The sequence below is a fragment of the Pristiophorus japonicus genome, chromosome 8 (assembly GCF_044704955.1).
Source record: "Pristiophorus japonicus isolate sPriJap1 chromosome 8, sPriJap1.hap1, whole genome shotgun sequence".
Classification (NCBI taxonomy): Eukaryota; Metazoa; Chordata; class Chondrichthyes; family Pristiophoridae; genus Pristiophorus; species Pristiophorus japonicus.
Window position 1 is genome coordinate 132,865,112 of NC_091984.1, and position 17,464 is coordinate 132,882,575.

Below are 17,464 nucleotides of genomic sequence, written 5' to 3' on the forward strand. Positions count from 1 at the left end.
GAGATCTGAGGAAGTGCTGCATTGTCAGAGGTGCCATCTAGCAGATGAGACGTTAAACCGAGGTCCCGTCTGCTCTCTCATTTGGATGTAAAAGATCCATGGCACTATTTCGAAGAAGAGCAGAGGAGTTACCCCAGTGTCCTGGCCTCAATCAACATCACAAAAACAAATAGATTATCTGGTCATTATCACATTGCTGTTTGTGGGAGCTTGCTGTGTGCAAATTGGCTGCCACTTTTCCTGCATTACAACAGTGCCTACACTCCAAAAAGTCCTTCATTGGCTGTAAAGTGCTTTAGGACATCCTAAAGTCGTGAAAGATACTACAGGTTCGACCTCCAAAATTCAGAGTTCCGGAATCCGGGCACCGGGCTGATCCTTGGCGGGGTCGTTCGGAAACCGGAAAATGTTCGGATATCCGGACTGCCCCCGCCTCGGTGAACCGACTTCCCTCGCCCCTCCACCCCCCACCCCCTTTACCTTGGCTGCCCAATCCCACCTACCTCGGGCCAGACAAGGAACTCCTCCACAGCGGGCCGCTTCCGATCAGGTCCTCTTCGGCGGGGCCCCACTCGAACAACTCATCGACAAGCACCCCCCTTTCTGATGTTCCAAAATCCGGCAAAACGCAAAATCCGGAACAGCCTCGGTCCTGAGGGTTCCAGATTCGGGATGCTGCACCTGTATATAAATGCAAGTCTTTCTTTTTCTTTTCTACAACCTTTTGAGATATTTGTGATCCTCCAACTCTGGCCTTTGTGAGTCCCCAATTTCCACCAGCCCACTATTGGCGGCCATGCATTCAACTGCCTGGGCCTAAGTTCTGGAATTCCCTTCCTAAACCTCTCCACCTCTCCTCCTCTCTCTCCACCATTAAAACGTTCCTTAAAATCTACCTCTTTGATCAAGGTTTTGGTCACCTGTCATAATGTCTCATGTGTCAAATTTTGTCTGATAACGCCCCTGGGACGTGCCTTGGGATGATTCACTACGTTAAAGGCGCTGTGTAAATACAAGTTATTATTCAAGGGAAGATCTTGCAACCTGAATCAAATGCCGTGGTTGCTTCCAACCTGGGCGTGCGGAAGCTTGTGCCTGCGCAGTTGTATTCTTGTTACCACCCATCAAAAAGACTTGCATTTATATAGCGCCTTTCATGACCACCAGACGCTTCAAAGCACTTTACAGCCAATGAAGTACTTTTGGAGTGTAGTCACTATTGTAATGTAGGAAACACAGCAGCCAACTTGCACACAGCAAGCTCCCACACACAGCAATGTGATAATGACCAGATAATCTGTATTTTTGTTATGTTGATTGAGGGATAAATATTAGCCAGGACACCTGGGATAACTCCCCTGCTCTTCTTCCAAATAGTGCCATGGGATCTTTAACAACTACCTGAGAGGGCCTTGGTTTAGCATCTCATCCAAAAGACAGTACAGCTTTCCCTCAGCACTGCACTGGAGTGTTAGCCTAAATTGTTTTGCACTCAAGTCACTGGCATGGGACTTGAACCCACAACCTTCTGATTCAGAGGCGAGAGGCGAGAGTGCTACCTACTGAGCCACAGCTGACACCATGCTGTGGGTGCTGACTGGGGCAGACTCTGCAGCACTCTTAACTGATGATTGATCCTTGGGATGTGGTCAACACTGGCGAATGGCCATCCTCAGTTGCCCCGAGCTCATTAGGGGTCAACCACACAGTTGTAGCCCCGTTTAGGGGTGACAGCTTCACAATCCGTGAAGGACCAGTCAATGAGCCAGTCGGGGTTCCGGTCGGAAGCATTCCCGGTCATTTTGTTTTCCCCCCTGGTGCTAGCCAGCCAATTACCAGACTTATTGAATTCAATTTCACAACATGGCACGATGGGATTTGAACTCTCAATGTCTGGGTCATTCGTTCGATACCCATAACCACCAGGCTGCTATATTGGAATCACACAGGTGCAGAGAGAGAGAGAGAGAGAGAGAGAGAGAGAGAGAGAGAGAGAGAGAGAGAGAGAGAGAGAGAGAGAGAGAGAGAGAGAGAGAGCTGGCTATGAATTCGAAGGCCACAGTAACGGCACCGATTCAGAATCCCTTGTGAGTGGTGAGACAGTAAAAATAAATTAGTATCCCACAAAAGGGACTTGCCGTTGTAATGTATGCACCTGAGAGTATGCTCGCAGGTTTGTAGAGCTGTTGACGTCGATTCTTTAGCTGCACTTCAGTCCCACACTCCTGATCTTTGGGCACCTGGTGCGGAGAGGAGCAGGTAGATCCAAAGACCTCCTTGTAGGACTGCTCCTCGGCACGGCCAAGGGGGCCATTAACTGGTCCAGGCAGCGGGCGGTCGAGGGGGTGGTTCAGCCCGACTGCCTGCCTCTCTTCTGCGGTTACATCCGAGCCAGGGTGTCCCTGGAGATGGACCACGCGGTGTCCACCGGTAAGCTCGCGGCCTTCCGCGAGAGGTGGGCACCGGAGGGACTGGAGTGCAGTCAACCAAATTTTAATTTGACCTTTTAAGGTTCACTAAGTTTTATTTGTTAAGTTGTCGGTTCTAGTGCCCCTTTAAGGGGGCAGTCGGCTTTATAGTTTAATTAAAATAGCTGTAGAGCTGTTGCATTGGGAGTGGCTTAGCCAGTCACGTGATGTTCACAAGACTCAATAAAACCCGGGGTATCCACAATGAGGCAGGTAGTTGTGAGCCTGGTGGATGAACTGGTAATGTGTAGTGTGATTGTTAAACCTTTTGCTAATAAACCAACTAGTTCTTAAAAGCAATGTGTTGCTATGAATTCTTGAGCAAAGAACCCATGAAGCAAATACATTACAGCTGTCTCTCTATTTTTCAGCGTAAATGCAGCAAAACGGTAATACCAAGAATCCCACTCCTTGAGCGAGTTGGTTGGTAAATTAAAACCAGAGTTGGCTCAGGCAGTAATCTCTCTGCTGTTCTTCAAAGCACCAGAGCTGCTCAAGCAGCAGCTTTCAAGCTTCGGGTTACAGACTGGGGTCGCTGGAGGGTGCAGGACATGCTCTGGTGGGCAGTAAGAGTGTCAGCAGATCGGTCGAGAGTGAAACATGCTGCAACATGAGCTGATCAATCACGCCACAAAAAGCCTTTCAAGTGTCACACAACAAGCGCAGGGAGAGACTGGGAATTGTTCCCAAGGCAGAGTAGATTAGCAAAGTCTACATTCTGAACAGCAAATTCAGCCCATTTGGCCCTGGAAGTCATTTTAATCTTTTTTTTAAAAAAACATTTCGACCCAGCAGTGGATGCTCCCATTCTGTTTGTATCACAGAACCAGTCCCACGAGCATCAAACTCTCATCCTTTAATCATTATTTCAGTGTCAGCCAGTGGCTCAGTTGGTAGCAACCAACTCGTCTGAAAGCGGTGACCACAAGTCAGTGCAGACTGGCCGCCGAGTCTCCGTGGAGGGGCCGCCATTTTTGAAATTACCCTTCCTCCGTTTTGGAGCAGTGTACCGACCGGCAGCGACCCCGTCCCGAAATGACCCTGCGGGAAATTGCCACTTTCAAAAATTGCCCTGTGAGAGCATCGCCGGCAGTCGGTGCCCCCGACAGGTCGGTACCCTTTCCGTGCCTTGGGGGCGTGGCTGCCCTTAAAGGGGAGGTGGCACTGCCGACGACTCCATTTAATTTTTTATTGTCAACCGACTGCCAGGTCGGGCCGACAATTATGGCCGCGGGTTCGTGGGTGCCAGGCTGCTGGCCCAGCCGAAACCCTCCCTGGTGGCCCAGTGTTTGCCAATAAAGTGGCTGCAGAGTTTGCAGCTGCACTCCCCTTTAACTGAAGGATAGAGACATTGCAACACGCCAGCGCAATGACATCATCAGCACAGCGCTGATGACTTGCAGCATCGGCCACTCCGCCCCCATCATGAGGCCACTTCCGCCCCAAGTGCTGAATTTCTCCGGTTTGGCCGCGCCATGCCTTGGGGTAGCCAGGACACCTCAAGAGCGGTAGGTGCGACTCATTTCGGGCGGTCGGAAATTTCGGACCCTTTGAGTCAGAAGGTTGCGGGGGTTCAAGTCCCACTTCAGGAATTTGATGACATAAATCTAGGCCGACACTCCTGTGCAGTGCTGAGGAGAGATGTAAAAGATCCCAGGGCACTATTTCGAAGAAGAGCGGGGGAGTTATCCCCGGTGGCCTGGCCAATATTTATCCCTCAATCAGCATAACAAAAAACAGGTTATCTGGTCGTTATCACATTGCTGTTTGTGGGACCTTGCTGTGCACTATTTGTCTGCTGCTGTAAATTGCTTTGGGATGTCCTGAGGTCATGAACAGTGCTATATCACTCGAAGGTCTACTTTCTTTACTCAGTTATTGCAGGGCAAATCCACAGTAGAGAAGTAGAATGCAGCAAGTTTGTTATTTAAAAGCTATGACTTAGAGCTTCGCTTTTGGGAGTTTTTTCTTGCATTAAAAGGCACATCAATGCAAATTGTTGTTATTATTCTAGTGTCCTCTCCTTATGCATGCTGCATGTAACTTCAAAGACACCGTTTCCATGGTAACAACTTCACTTCTCATCCCCACCCGACTCGCTTTCAACCTGCCTTGACTCATCAAAATTACTCTGGTCGTTGCTCCTCTGAACTTTCCTCGATTGTTCCTTCTATCCTCAAAATATCCCATCTGACATGACCTGCAACTCACTACGTTGGAATCATGGCACCATCTTTCAGACCGACTCGTTCTTTCCCAGAAGCCTATTCCCTTCTTCAATCGTGGCGAGGTGTCAGCTGTGGCTCAGTGGCCAGCACTCTCGCCTTGATATCCGTAGGTTGTGGGTACAAGTCCCACCCTAGAGACTTGAGCACATAATCTGGGCTGACACTGTCAGTGGTGCCGTCTTTCGAGTAAGATGGATGTAAAAGATCCCACAGCATTATTTCAAAGAAGCGCTGTGGCGTTCTCCCTGGTGTCCTGGCCAATATTGAACTCTCAACCAACATCACTAACAAGCAGATTATCTGGTTAGTATCATGCTGCTGTTTGTGGGACCTTGCTGAGCAAATTGGCTGCTCTGTTTCCTACATTACAATAGTGACTACACGTCAAAAGTTCTTCAGCCCTGAGGACTTCCTGAGGATGTGAAAGGCTCATATAAATGCAAGTTCTTTCTTTCGTTAAGCCATGTAATTGCACGAGGCCCTGAGTAAAAGAACAATGGTCATAGCGAATCCCCGATCAACTTGTCAATTATTTTGATATTACCTATTGCAGACATGCATTTTCCCAATCATACATGTGCGGATTTGACCCCAGATTAATTAGGCCCTTAGGCATCATTGTCGAGTGAAATGTAGGGGCCCCAAAACAAACTGTTGCATCGCAAGGCAAACATCGCCTATTACTCAAGGGCATAGTTTCAGAATAAGGGACCACACATTTAAGACAGAGATGAGGAGGAATTTCTTCTCTCAGAGAGTCGTGAATCTGTGGAATTCTCTACCCCAGAGAGCTGTGGAGGCTGGGTCATTGAATATATTAAAGGCAGAGATAGACAGATTTTCAAACTGCAGGGGAGTCAAGGGTTATGGGGAGCGGGCAGGGAAGTGGAGTTGAGACCAAGATCAGATCAGCCATGATCTTACTGAATGGCGGAGCAGGCTCAAGGGGCCAAATGGCCTGCTCCTGCTCCTATTTCTTATGTTCTTATATTTTTATTATGTACTAGATGGTAATAGTGAGGAGAAATGGGGTGGGGGTGATAAACAATATAATACTAGTACCTGTGTTCTATAAATATGCGGTGGTGGAACGTATTTTAAACAGATATGCTAACAGCAAGTCACTGACCACTCTCCTATACTGTTTATGATGACTTGTCTCTGTATAGTGTAAACAGTCCAAATTCAACAGGAAAATAGCTACCCAAACAGAGGAAGATGCAATCTAAACAATTCTTAACTCTAGACAATCCATCTCCTGCCACATGAGAGATAGTGTAAACAGGCCAGCTCCCCACAGGAATCCTCAGCCCTTAGCAGCAGAAGGTCACAACCAATAAGGAATTGGTAGTTAGACAGGAGGGAAATTATCAATGGTTGATGGTATTCACATTCTACCCTACGTGAACTAGAGGTGATCCAAAACTCGGCTGTCCGTGTCTTAACTTGCAGCAAGTCCGGCTGTCCCATCACCCCTGTGCTCGCTGACCTACATTGGCTTCCGGTTAAGCAACGCCTCGATTTCAAAATTCTCATCCCTCCAGAGCCTCGCCCCTCCCTAACTCTGTAATCTCCTTCAGCCGCACAAACCACGCCTCCCCTCCGACCCCCGAGATGTCTACGCTCCTCTAATTCTGCTCTCTTGAACATCCCTGATTATAATTGCATAACCATTGGTGGCCGTGCCTTCTGTTGCTTAGGTCCCATGCTCTGGAACTCCCTGCCTAAACCTCTCTACCTCTCTTTCCTCCTTAAAACCTTCCTCTTTGATGAAGCTTTTGGTCACCTGCGCTAATCTCTACTTATTCAGCTCGGTGTCAAATTTTTTACTTCAAAATACTCCTGTGAAGCACCTTGGGACGTTTCACCACCTTAAAGGAGCTATATAAATACAAGTTGTTGTTGTTGTATTGACCACACAAATCAAAAAGTGTTTTACCTTCTGAAAACATCACAAATAGTATAGCAGGGTGGTCAGACTGTACTATAGAGGGACAATACACCAGAAAAAGTACAGAAGGGTGGTCAGAGGGATGAATGGCAAGGAGAAACAAATAAGAAATGTATAATTGTAAAGTTAGATCTGATAAATCAAACCCTGCAGATCTCCCAAAACACTTCAAAGCACTATTCCTCTTCCAAAAGTGCCATAATATGGTCCACACTCGATCAGCTCCGTTGGGCAGGCCACATTGTTCGCATGCCTGACACGAGACTCCCAAAGCAAGAACTCCTACACGGCAAACGAGACAAAGGTGGGCAGAGGAAACGTTTCAAGGACACCCTCAAAACCTTCTTGATAAAGTGCAACATCCCACCAACACCTGGAGTCCCTGGCCATAGACTGCCCTAAGTGGAGGAAGAGCATCCGGGAGGGCGCTGAGCACCTCGAGTCTCGTCGCTGAGAGCATGTAGAAATGAAACGCAGGCAACGGAAAGAGATTGCGGTGGACAAATCTGTCCCACCCACCCTTTCCTTTAACGACTGTCTGTCCCACCTGTGACAGAGACTGTAATTCCTGTATTGGACTGTTCAGTCACCTAAGAACTCATTTTTAGAGTGGAAGCAAGTCTTCCTCGATTCCGAGGGACTGCCTATGATGATGATGAATAGGTAGATGGGGTCCTGATCTGACATCTCATTTGAAAGACGGCACCTCCAACAAGAACAGGAACAGGAGTAGAGCATTCAGCCCCTCGAGCCTGCTCTGCACAGTGCTCCTGCAGAGCTGCACTGAAGTGTCGGCCTAGATTAGGTGCTCAAGTCTCTGGGAGTGGGGACTTGAACCCACAACCTTCTTGCTGCAGAGGCGAGAGTGTTGTGCACTGAGTCACAGCTGGAACCTATGTCATGCAGCACCCACCGGTCACAGAAAGCAACACACTAAAAAATATTCCAATTGACAGTTTCACCCCGACTGAGAGCGAGGAGCCATGAGCAGGCAAGATCTGCTGCACTGGGCCAAGGAGATCAGAGACGTGGTAACAAATGACCAGCGACCGATCTGCACCTGGGTCACTCCAGGTAGAAAGTAAACTGGGCTGTGAGAACATGAGAACATAAGAACATAAGAAGTAGGAGCAGGAATAGGCCATTTGGTCCCTCGAGCCTGCCCTGCCATTCAATAAGATCATGGCTAATCCGATCTCAGCTCCGCCCGCTCCCCATAACCCTTTATTCCCTTATCGTTCAAAAATCTGTCTTATCGCCACCTTAAATATATTCAATGACCCAGCCTCCACAGCTCTTTCTGGGGCAGAGAATTCCACAGATTGACGACCCTCAGAGAAGAAATTCCTCCTCATTTCTGTTCTAAATGGGCGACCCCTTATTCTTAAACTATGCCCCCTAGTTCTAGATTCCCCCACGAGTGGAGACATCCTCTCTACCTTGTTGAGCCCCCTCAGAACCTTATACATTTCGATGGCCCTGAAATTCCAGTCAGAGGCTTCTTTCAGGCGATCGCCTCCGACCGGAGAATTTTTCCGAAAGTATCTGCTGGTCCCAGAGGTGCCTCGATTCCGTTGGGGAGGCCTTCCCTCCCTGCACTGCGAAGCGCGCTCCCATCCTCCAGGTTCTCACGCAGAAGATGCAGTCACATGTGACTGCTCAACCAATCAGGTAACGCATTCTCAATTAATAGCAATGGGAACTCCGTATCTATGAGTTTTCATTGTTTTTTTTCTCAACTAATAGCAAACACAAAAACACCAAATAAAAAAATAAAAAACACACCTCACATAATTAAAATTAATTGAAATTAAAGTTAATAAATATCTCCCAAAAAAATGAGTTTTTAAAAAGTTTTTTTCATTATGGTTTAAAATAAATTTAACGTTGTGGGCAGGGTGTTTAAAAATAAATTGTTTTTTAAATTTTATTTTTTATGTTTTAAGTGTGTTTTAAAACTCTTACACCTGTAAAAGTAGGCTATGTGCCTGCTTTTATCAGGCGCAAGAGTTTTGAGGACATTTGCTGGGCAAGATATGGGTAAAGACTGCAATCTTGCCCAAGCAAATGTCCTCATTCCCGAGATGCAGATGATCTGTCAAGCCAGTTTTCATTGCATGCGCATTGTGCGCTGTAAACTGGCTTTTACGATGCCTTCCCGGGTCCATAGACACTTCGTATAGACCTGGGGAGGCCAGAATATCTGAGCCAATAAGATCACCTCTCATTCTTTTAACGTCCAATGAGTATAGGCCCACCTGCTCAACCTTATGAGGAAAGGTTGAGTAGGTTGGGGCCTCTACTCATTGGAATTCAGAAGAATGAGAGGTGATTATGAGGGGGCTTGACAAGGTGGATGCAGAGAGAATGTTCCATTGATAGGAGAGACTAGAACTAGAGGGCATAATATTAGAATAAGGGGCCGCCCATTTAAAACTGAGATGAGGAGAAATTTCTTCTCTCAGAGGGTTGTGGATCTGTGAAATTCGCTGCCCCAGAGAGCTGTGGAAGTTGGGACATTGAATAAATTTAAGACAGAAATAGACAGTTTCTTAAACAATAAGGGGATAAGGGGTTATGGGGAGCGAGCAGGGAAGTGGACCTAAGTCCATGATTGGATCAGCCATGATTGTATTATGCAGGCTATAGTGGCTGTATGGCCTACTCCTGCTCCTATTTCTTATGTTCTTATAAGGCAACCCCTTCATCTCAGGAATCAACCTAGTGAACCTTCTCTGAACTGCCTCCAGTGCAAGTATAAACCCTCCTTAAATAAGTGAGGATGTCAGGGCACTGACAGCGAACCAATATGTGACCAGGAAACAGAACGAGACACATCACTGGCTTGTTATGGCTGCTCTGATTGCTTGCACATGCTTCAGAGGTTGCACAGAAAAAAAACAACCAAAAATAAATCGTAGATGATCCAACAGGGTTTAAGACTCCGAGTGAGGGATTGCAGCAAGGCACCCAGCTACATTGTCCCATTCCGCAATTTGCTTGCCGAGGACGTAAAGACCAACTGCATCAGGGATACAGGAATCTGCTATTTTTAATGCTTCATGGTGTACTGTTTTAGATGTTTGCACTCACACTGTTGGATACAGTTAATTTATTTTCATTACGAGGCCACTGGAAGTGGTTACAAATTCTACAGGGCCTCAAATGGGAAATTCTGGAGTTAGGCAAGGACCCTGCAGTTCGATCCTTTACATATTTTATAAATCCCTTATTTTGGTCTTTTTTGCTCCCTTTACACTTCACTAAGAGTGGGAGGCAGCCTTCGGGAACAGGGCCGTGATTGATTTGACAGAAGATGATGTCATGGCGGACTTCGCTGGTGTACATGGGGTCAGGGGTCAGAATCCGGCTACTTCACCACCCTCCACCCCCCCCCCCTCCACCCCATGATATCCCCAACACCCTCTCCCCATAACAGCAATTGGAAGTGGAGGCAATACAAGTTGTTGTTGTATGACATGGGCCAGATAGGAAACACTGGCCCATGTCATACAACAACAACTTGTATTTATATAGTGCCTTCAATGTAGTGAAACATGCGAAGTGCTTCACAGGAGTATTATGAGATAAAAATTTGACACCGAGCCGCATAAGTAGAAATTATCACAGATGACCTAAAGTTTGGTCAAAGTTCCGGGCAAGCGGCAGTCAGGCAGGACATTGGCTCTTTGTTAATTGGGATTGTGCGCCAAGTGGCATGGGGCGGGGCTTTGAGCAGAGGCACCAGGTAGGGGCAGGGCTTTGAGCAGAGGCCCCGGGTAGGGGCGGGGGGCTTTGAGTAGAGGCCCCGGGTAGGGGCGGGGGGCTTTGAGCAGAGGCCCCGAGTAGGGGCGGGGGGCTTTGAGCAGAGGCCCCGGGTAGGGGCGGGGGGCTTTGAGCAGAGGCCCCGAGTAGGGGCGAGGGGCTTTGAGCAGAGGCCCCGGGTAGGGGCGGGGGGCTTTGAGTAGAGGCCCCGGGTAGGGGCGGGGGGCTTTGAGCAGAGGCCCCGGGTAGGGGCGGGGGGCTTTGAGCAGAGGCCCCGAGTAGGGGCGGGGGGCTTTGAGCAGAGGCCCCGGGTAGGGGCGGGGGGCTTTGAGCAGAGGCCCCGGGTAGGGGCGAGGGGCTTTGAGCAGAGGCCCCGGGTAGGGGCGGGGGGCTTTGAGCAGAGGCTCCAGGTAGGGGCGGGGGACTTTGAGCAGAGGCCCTGGGTAGGGGCGGGGGGCTTTGAGCAGAGGCCCCGGGTAGAGGCGGGGGGCTTTGAGTAGAGGCCCCGGGTAGAGGCGGGGGGCTTTGAGCAGAGGCCCCGGGTAGGGGCGGGGGGCTTTGAGCAGAGGCCCCGGGTAGGGCAGGAGGCTTTGAGCAGAGGCCCTGGGTAGGGGCGGGGGGCTTTGAGCAGAGGCCCCGGGTAGGGGCGGGGGGCTTTGAGCAGAGGCCCCGGGTAGGGGCGGGGCTTTGAGCAGAGGCCCCAGTAGGGGCGGGGCTTTGAGCAGAGGCATCAGTAGGGGCTTTGAGCAGAGGCCCCAGAGAGGAGGGTGCAGAAAAGCACAATTGCACTGCTGCAGAATCAAGCTGACATGTTAGCGGGGGCCCGCCCCCGAGGTACTCTTTCAACCATTTATGTTCAATTGATGGCCCTCGAAAGGCAAATCGTGCAGCTAATTGATCGACCAACTCCACTGCTCCCGCCATAAGGTTTGGTTGAAGCAGCGAAATCATCAATCTCAATTAACAAGCGAGAGTTCTAACCACCGCCCCTTGATAGTCAAGGGCATTACCATCGTCGAATCCCTTACCATCAACATCCTGGGAGTCACCATTGACCAGAAACTTAACTGGACCAGCCACATAAATACTGTGACAACAAGAGCGGGTCAGAGGCTGGGTATTCTGCAGCAAGTGTCTCACCTCCTGACTCCCCAAAGCCTTTCCATCATCAACAAGGTACAAGTCAGGAATGTGATGGAATACTCCCCACTTGCCTGGATGAGTGCAGCTCCAACAACACTCAAGAAGTTCAACACCATCCAGGACAAAGCAGCCCGCTTTATTGGCACCAGATCCACCACCTTAAACATTCACTCCCTCCACCACCAGCAGTGTACCATGGCTGCAGTGTTTACCATCTCCAAGATGCACTGCAACAACTCACCAAGGCTTCTTCGGCAGCATCTCCCAAAGCCACAACCTCAACCACCTAGAACAACAAGGGCAGCAGGCGCATGGAACACCACCACCTGCAGGTTCCCCTCCAAGTTACACACCATCCTGACTTGGAAATATATCGGCTGTTCCTTCATCGTCGCTGGGTCAAAATCCTGGAACTCCCTCCCTAACAGCACTGTGAGAGTACCTTCACCACACGGACTGCAGTCGTTCAAAGCTGCGGCTCACCACCACCTTGTCAAAGGCAGTTAGGAATGGGCAATAAATTCCAGCAATGTCCACATCCCATGAGCGAATTTTTAAAAATCCTCAAATTCTCACTCTCTGGGCTCGGGCATAATGCACTACTTGCCGGCTGTCGCATTTCCCTTTCAACCACCCAACACCAACAGCGGGCAAATCGTGTTAGCACCAACCCGCACATTATGAGCGGTGGGTGCTGCTCTAGGAACCAGCATTAAAGCGCAAGAACCAAAATGGCTGTGAGGCACCAGGCCTAGCTGGCTCACTTCAGACCCAGTGTGAAATATTGCTGCCAATTTTCCCAACCATCCAGGGTAGGCACCAGTGCGTGACCAGTGCAGAGAGACATCAACACTCAAGGGTTTGCCTCTACACAACAGCTGTCAGTTATATCACGCCTTGAAGCTGGAAGAAAGGTTGCCAAATGTTTCACTGAACCATAATGGAGAAAACAAAAGGGTGATATTGTAATATAGAGCATCACCTAGTGGACTTCTGTGGTAATGCAACTGCTGATGTAAATACAATAAAAGTCACATGATGTATTGGAGCCATCTTAAAAAGTCTGTGTGTTTGTGATGTCGTAGATAAGATATCACAGATACCAGCAAACAGTTGAACTGCAGAACACTTTGACACTTACCTTTGTTGTAAACAGTGCCTCTCCTGTGACATGACTCCTCCTCCGCAGCTCCGAGTGCAGGTCGACCACGAGCTCCATTCTCCCCACCATTGAGCCACATCCTCCTCTCTGCTTTGGTCTCTCTCCGTGACCTCACTGCTGTCCTGACAAAAACAACAAGAAAACATCCGTTTGCATCCATCGGCCATGGAGTCGACCGATTCCCCGGCAATGTGACACCGAAGGAATGGGCAGTGGAGTTGGCAACAAAGTGGGTAAAGAAAAGAACTTAGGAAGATGGAAACACGAATGGGCCATTGAGCCCCTCGAGCCTGTTCTGCCATTTAATGAGCTGATGGCTGATCTGCAACCTAACTCTATTTACCCGCCTTTGCCCCATAATCCTCAATACCTTTGGTTGACAGAAATGTATCAATCTCAGATTTAAAATTAACAATTGGCCCAGCATCAACTGCCATTTGGGGAAGAGAGTTACAACCTTTTACCACCCTTTGTGTGTAGAAGTATTTCCTACCTTCACTGCTAAAAAGCCTGGCTCCAACCTTTCAGCCATGTCACCCAGTCCTAGAATCCCCAACCAGCAGAAATAGTTTCTCTCTATCTGCCTTATCAGTTCCTCTGAATATCTTGAAAACTTCGATCAAATCACCTTTCTAATTTCCAGACAATATAACCCTAGTTTCTGTAATTTCTCCTTGTAGTTTAGCCGTTGGAGTCCAGGTATCATTCTAGTAAATCCGTGCTGCATTCCCTCCAAGGACGACATATCTTTATTAAGATGTGGTGCCCAGAACTGCTCACAGTACTCCAGGTGTGGTCTAACCATGGTTTTGTATAGCTGTAGCATAACATCTACCCCCTTGTATTCTAGTCTTCTAGATATAAAGGCCTAAAGTCCATTAGCCTTTTGGATTATTTTTTATACCTACCTATACCTATCCATTTTAATGATCTATGTACATGGACGTCAAAATATCCTTGGACGTCCATTGTTTCTATCTTTTCACCATTTTGAAAGTACTCTGATCTATCCTTTTATGGTCCAAAGTGGGTAATCTACATTGAAATAAATTTGCCACAGTTTTGCCCATTCAATATCCCTTTGTAATGTTATACTTCCATCTACATGGTTTACAATGCCGCCTAGCTTAGTGTCATCGGTAAACTTGGATATGTCATTCTATCCCGTCATCTAAGTCGTTAATAAATATAGTGAAATGAGACCCCAACACAGATCACTGTGTGACACCACTAGTCACACCCTGCCAATTACAGGACCTGACCATTATCACTACTCTCTGTCTCCTGCCACTCAGACAATCTTTAAAAGGTCAATAATTTGCCCTCAACTACATGAGCATGAACTTTAGCTAACAGTCTCTTATGAGTGACTTTATCAAATGCCTTCTGGAGGTCCATATAAGTAACATCCATAGACATTCCCCCTCTCCACTACTTTAGTCACATCTTCAAAACATTTCGATCAGGTTCATAGGCATGACCTACCCTTTACAAATCTACCCTTAATTATTGGTATTCGTAATTTCTGACAACAGGTGTTAGCCTAACTGGTCTAATTTTTCCGGGTTTCCCTCTCCTACCATTCTTAAATAGCGGAGTGACAAGTGCAATTTTGCAATCTGAAAAAACTGTTTCTGAATAGAGAGAATTTTAGAAACTTGCATTTATATAGCACCTTTCATGACCTCACGATGTCCCAAAGCACTTTACAGCAAATGAAGTACTTTTGAAGTGTAGTCACTGTTGCAATGTAGGAAACGGACAGCCAATTTGCGCACAGCCAGCTCCCACAAACAGCATAAGAACATAAGAAATAGGAACAGGTGTAGGTGATTTGGCTCCTCAAGCCTGCTCCGCCATTTAATATCATGGCTGATCTGATCATGAACTCAGCTCCACTTCCCTGCCCACTCCCCATAACCCTTTACTCCCTTATCGCTCAAAAATCTGTTTATCTCCGCCTTAAATATATTCAATGACCCAGCCTCCACAACTCTCTGGGACAGAGAATTCCATAGGTTTACAACCCTCAGAAGAAATTTCTCATCATCTCAGTTTTAAATGGGCGACTCCTTATTCTAAAATTATGCCCCCTAATTTTAGTGGAGTGGAAATATCCTCTCTGCATCCACCTTGCCGAGCCCCCTCATTATCTTATAAGTTGCAATAAGATCACTTCTCATTCTTCCAAACTCCAATGAGTAGAAGCCCAACCTACGCAATCTATCCTCATAAGTCAACCCCCTGATCTCCGGAATCAACCCGGTGAACCTTTTCTGAACTGCCTCCAAAGCAAGTATATCCTTTCATAAATATGGAAACCAAAACTGCACGCAGTATTCCAGGTGTGGCCTCACCAATACCCTGTACAACTGCAGCAAGACTTTCCTGCTTTTATACTCCATCCCCTTTGCAATAAAGGCCAAGATTCCATTGGCCTTCCTGATCACTTGCTTTACCTGCATACTAACCTTTTGTGTTTCATGCACAAGTACCCCCAGGTTCCACTATACTGCAATCTTTCTCCATTTAAATAATAACTTGCTCTGATTTTTTTCTGCCAAAGTGCATTACCTCACACTTTCACATTGTACTCCATCTGCCAAATTTTTGCCCACTCACTTAGCCTGTCTATGTCCTTTTGCAGATTTTTTGTGTCCTCCTCACACATTGCTTTTCCTCCCATATTTGTATCATCAGCAAACTTGGCTACATTACACTCGGTCCCTTCCTCCAAGGCATTAATATAGATTGTAAATAGTTGGGGTCCCAGCACTGATCCCTGCCGTACCCCACTGGTTACTGATTGCCAAACAGAGAATGAACCATTTATCCCTACACTCTGTTTTCTGTTCGTTAGCCAATCCTCTATCCATGCTGATATATTACCCCCAACCCCTTAAACTTTTATCTTGTGCAGTAACCTTGTCAAATGACTTCTGGAAGTCCAAAGATACCACATCCACTGGTTCCCCTTTATCCACCCTGATCGTTACATCCTCAAAGAATTCTAGCAAATTTGTCAAACATGACTTCCCCTTCATAAATCCATGTTGACTCTGCCTGACCAAATTTTGCTTTTCCAAATGTCCTGCTACTGCTTCTTTAATAATGGACTGCAACATCTTCCCAACTTCAGATGTTAGGCTAACTGGTCTATAGTTTCCTGCTTTTTGTCTGCCTCCTTTTTTAAATAGGGGGTTACATTTGCAGTTTTTCAATCTGCTGGGACCTCCCCAGAATCCAGGGAATTTTGGTAAATTACAACCTCCTCACAATTTGCTTTTCCACCCATCTCTGTATCATCAGCAAACTTGGCTACATTACACTTGGTCCCTTCATCCAAATCATTAATATAGATTGTAAATAGTTGAGGACCCAGCACCGATCCCTGCAGCACCCCACTAGTCACAGTTTGCCAACTGGAAAATGACCCATTTATCCCGATTCTCTGTTTTCTGTTAGTTAACCAATCCTCCATCCATGCTAATATATTACCTCCAACCCAGTGAGCATGTAATATATATATAATTCCACTCAGTGGACTACTGTGGTAATGCAGCCATTGCTGTTTACAACAATAAAGAGGGAACAGGGCACCTGACAGGTTCCTGAAGTTATCAGCCATCTTAAAGCCGGTGTGTTTGTGAGGTCACACAGAAGATATCACATTGGCAATGAACGATAGGATTTCTGGATAACGTAGCTGAAATTTTTGTTGGTGGATGATTCAGCCAACCGACAGAGAGTCTTTGAGGGCTTCTTTGTTTTGATTAACAGCTAAAAATCCAAGGTAAATTATAAGCACACTTGGCTGAACTGCCAGAGTCCAGATGGCCATGCCTATGGTAATAATAGGGCACTTGGGTGAGTTTCAACGTCACTGTGAAGATTTCGGGGCATATGTGGGGCGGCGAGAAATGTTTTTCACCGCAAATAGTATCACCGAAGTCCCCAATAATGAAAACCGTAACCGGGTGGTGTTGGAAAGGAAACTAACTATTTTCTTAACTGAAGCAGGCCCCGAAGTGTATGCAACCCTGAAAAATTTGCTTGTGCCTGTCAAGCCAAAGGACACATCACTTAAGCAGTTAGAACAGCACTACAGTCCTGAGCCCCTGGAAATTGCTGATAGTTATCGTTTCGGAATATGAGATCAGTTAATCAACAAAAGTATCAGTGAGTACATTGTAGCATTAAAAAAGCTATCTATTTACTGTCATTTTGGAAACTTTCACGACCGAGCATTACGTGACCTCTGCTTCATTTTCCATCCCACAAACAATCAGAAGAAAGGTGTTGACAACTCCTAACTTGACTTTTTATTTAGCTTGTCAGACAGCTATGTCAATGGATATGGTCGACTAATATTCCCGAGAATTTCGTACCATTTTGAGTCATCAGACAACTGAGGTGAATCGCCTGTGGGTTAAAAGTAAAAGGCAGTTGGGCCCCAAGGTCTCAGAAACTGGCAATGGTAACAGAGCATTGAAGGCCTGCTATCGGTGCCTGAGACAACACATTGCTCAAAGTTGTCCATGTGTGAAGGCAGAGTGTTTCTTCTGCAGTAAAACTGGAGATCTTGCGAAGGCATGCCGACTGAAGAGTAAACCAACTTTGAAGGCTGTAAGTAGAAATCCCCAGAGACTACATAGCATGGAAGAAAAGCAACAGGATGAAGAGATACACATCATCTGGAGCACAAGCATCAGTATCTAACAGCGATTTGAAAAGTATCATCTTCCAA

General features: G+C 47.1%; 1 protein-coding gene across 1 annotated transcript in view; it reads right to left on the bottom strand.

Moving 5' to 3' along the window:
- The window catches only part of LOC139268176 (ADAMTS-like protein 2), a 203,128-nt gene that overhangs the window by 144,123 nt on the left and 41,541 nt on the right, over positions 1-17,464 (bottom strand). The window contains exon 2 of the mRNA XM_070886228.1: positions 12,697-12,834. Coding sequence (XP_070742329.1) covers positions 12,697-12,834 — 138 coding nt within the window. The remainder of the gene's footprint in view (positions 1-12,696; positions 12,835-17,464) is intronic.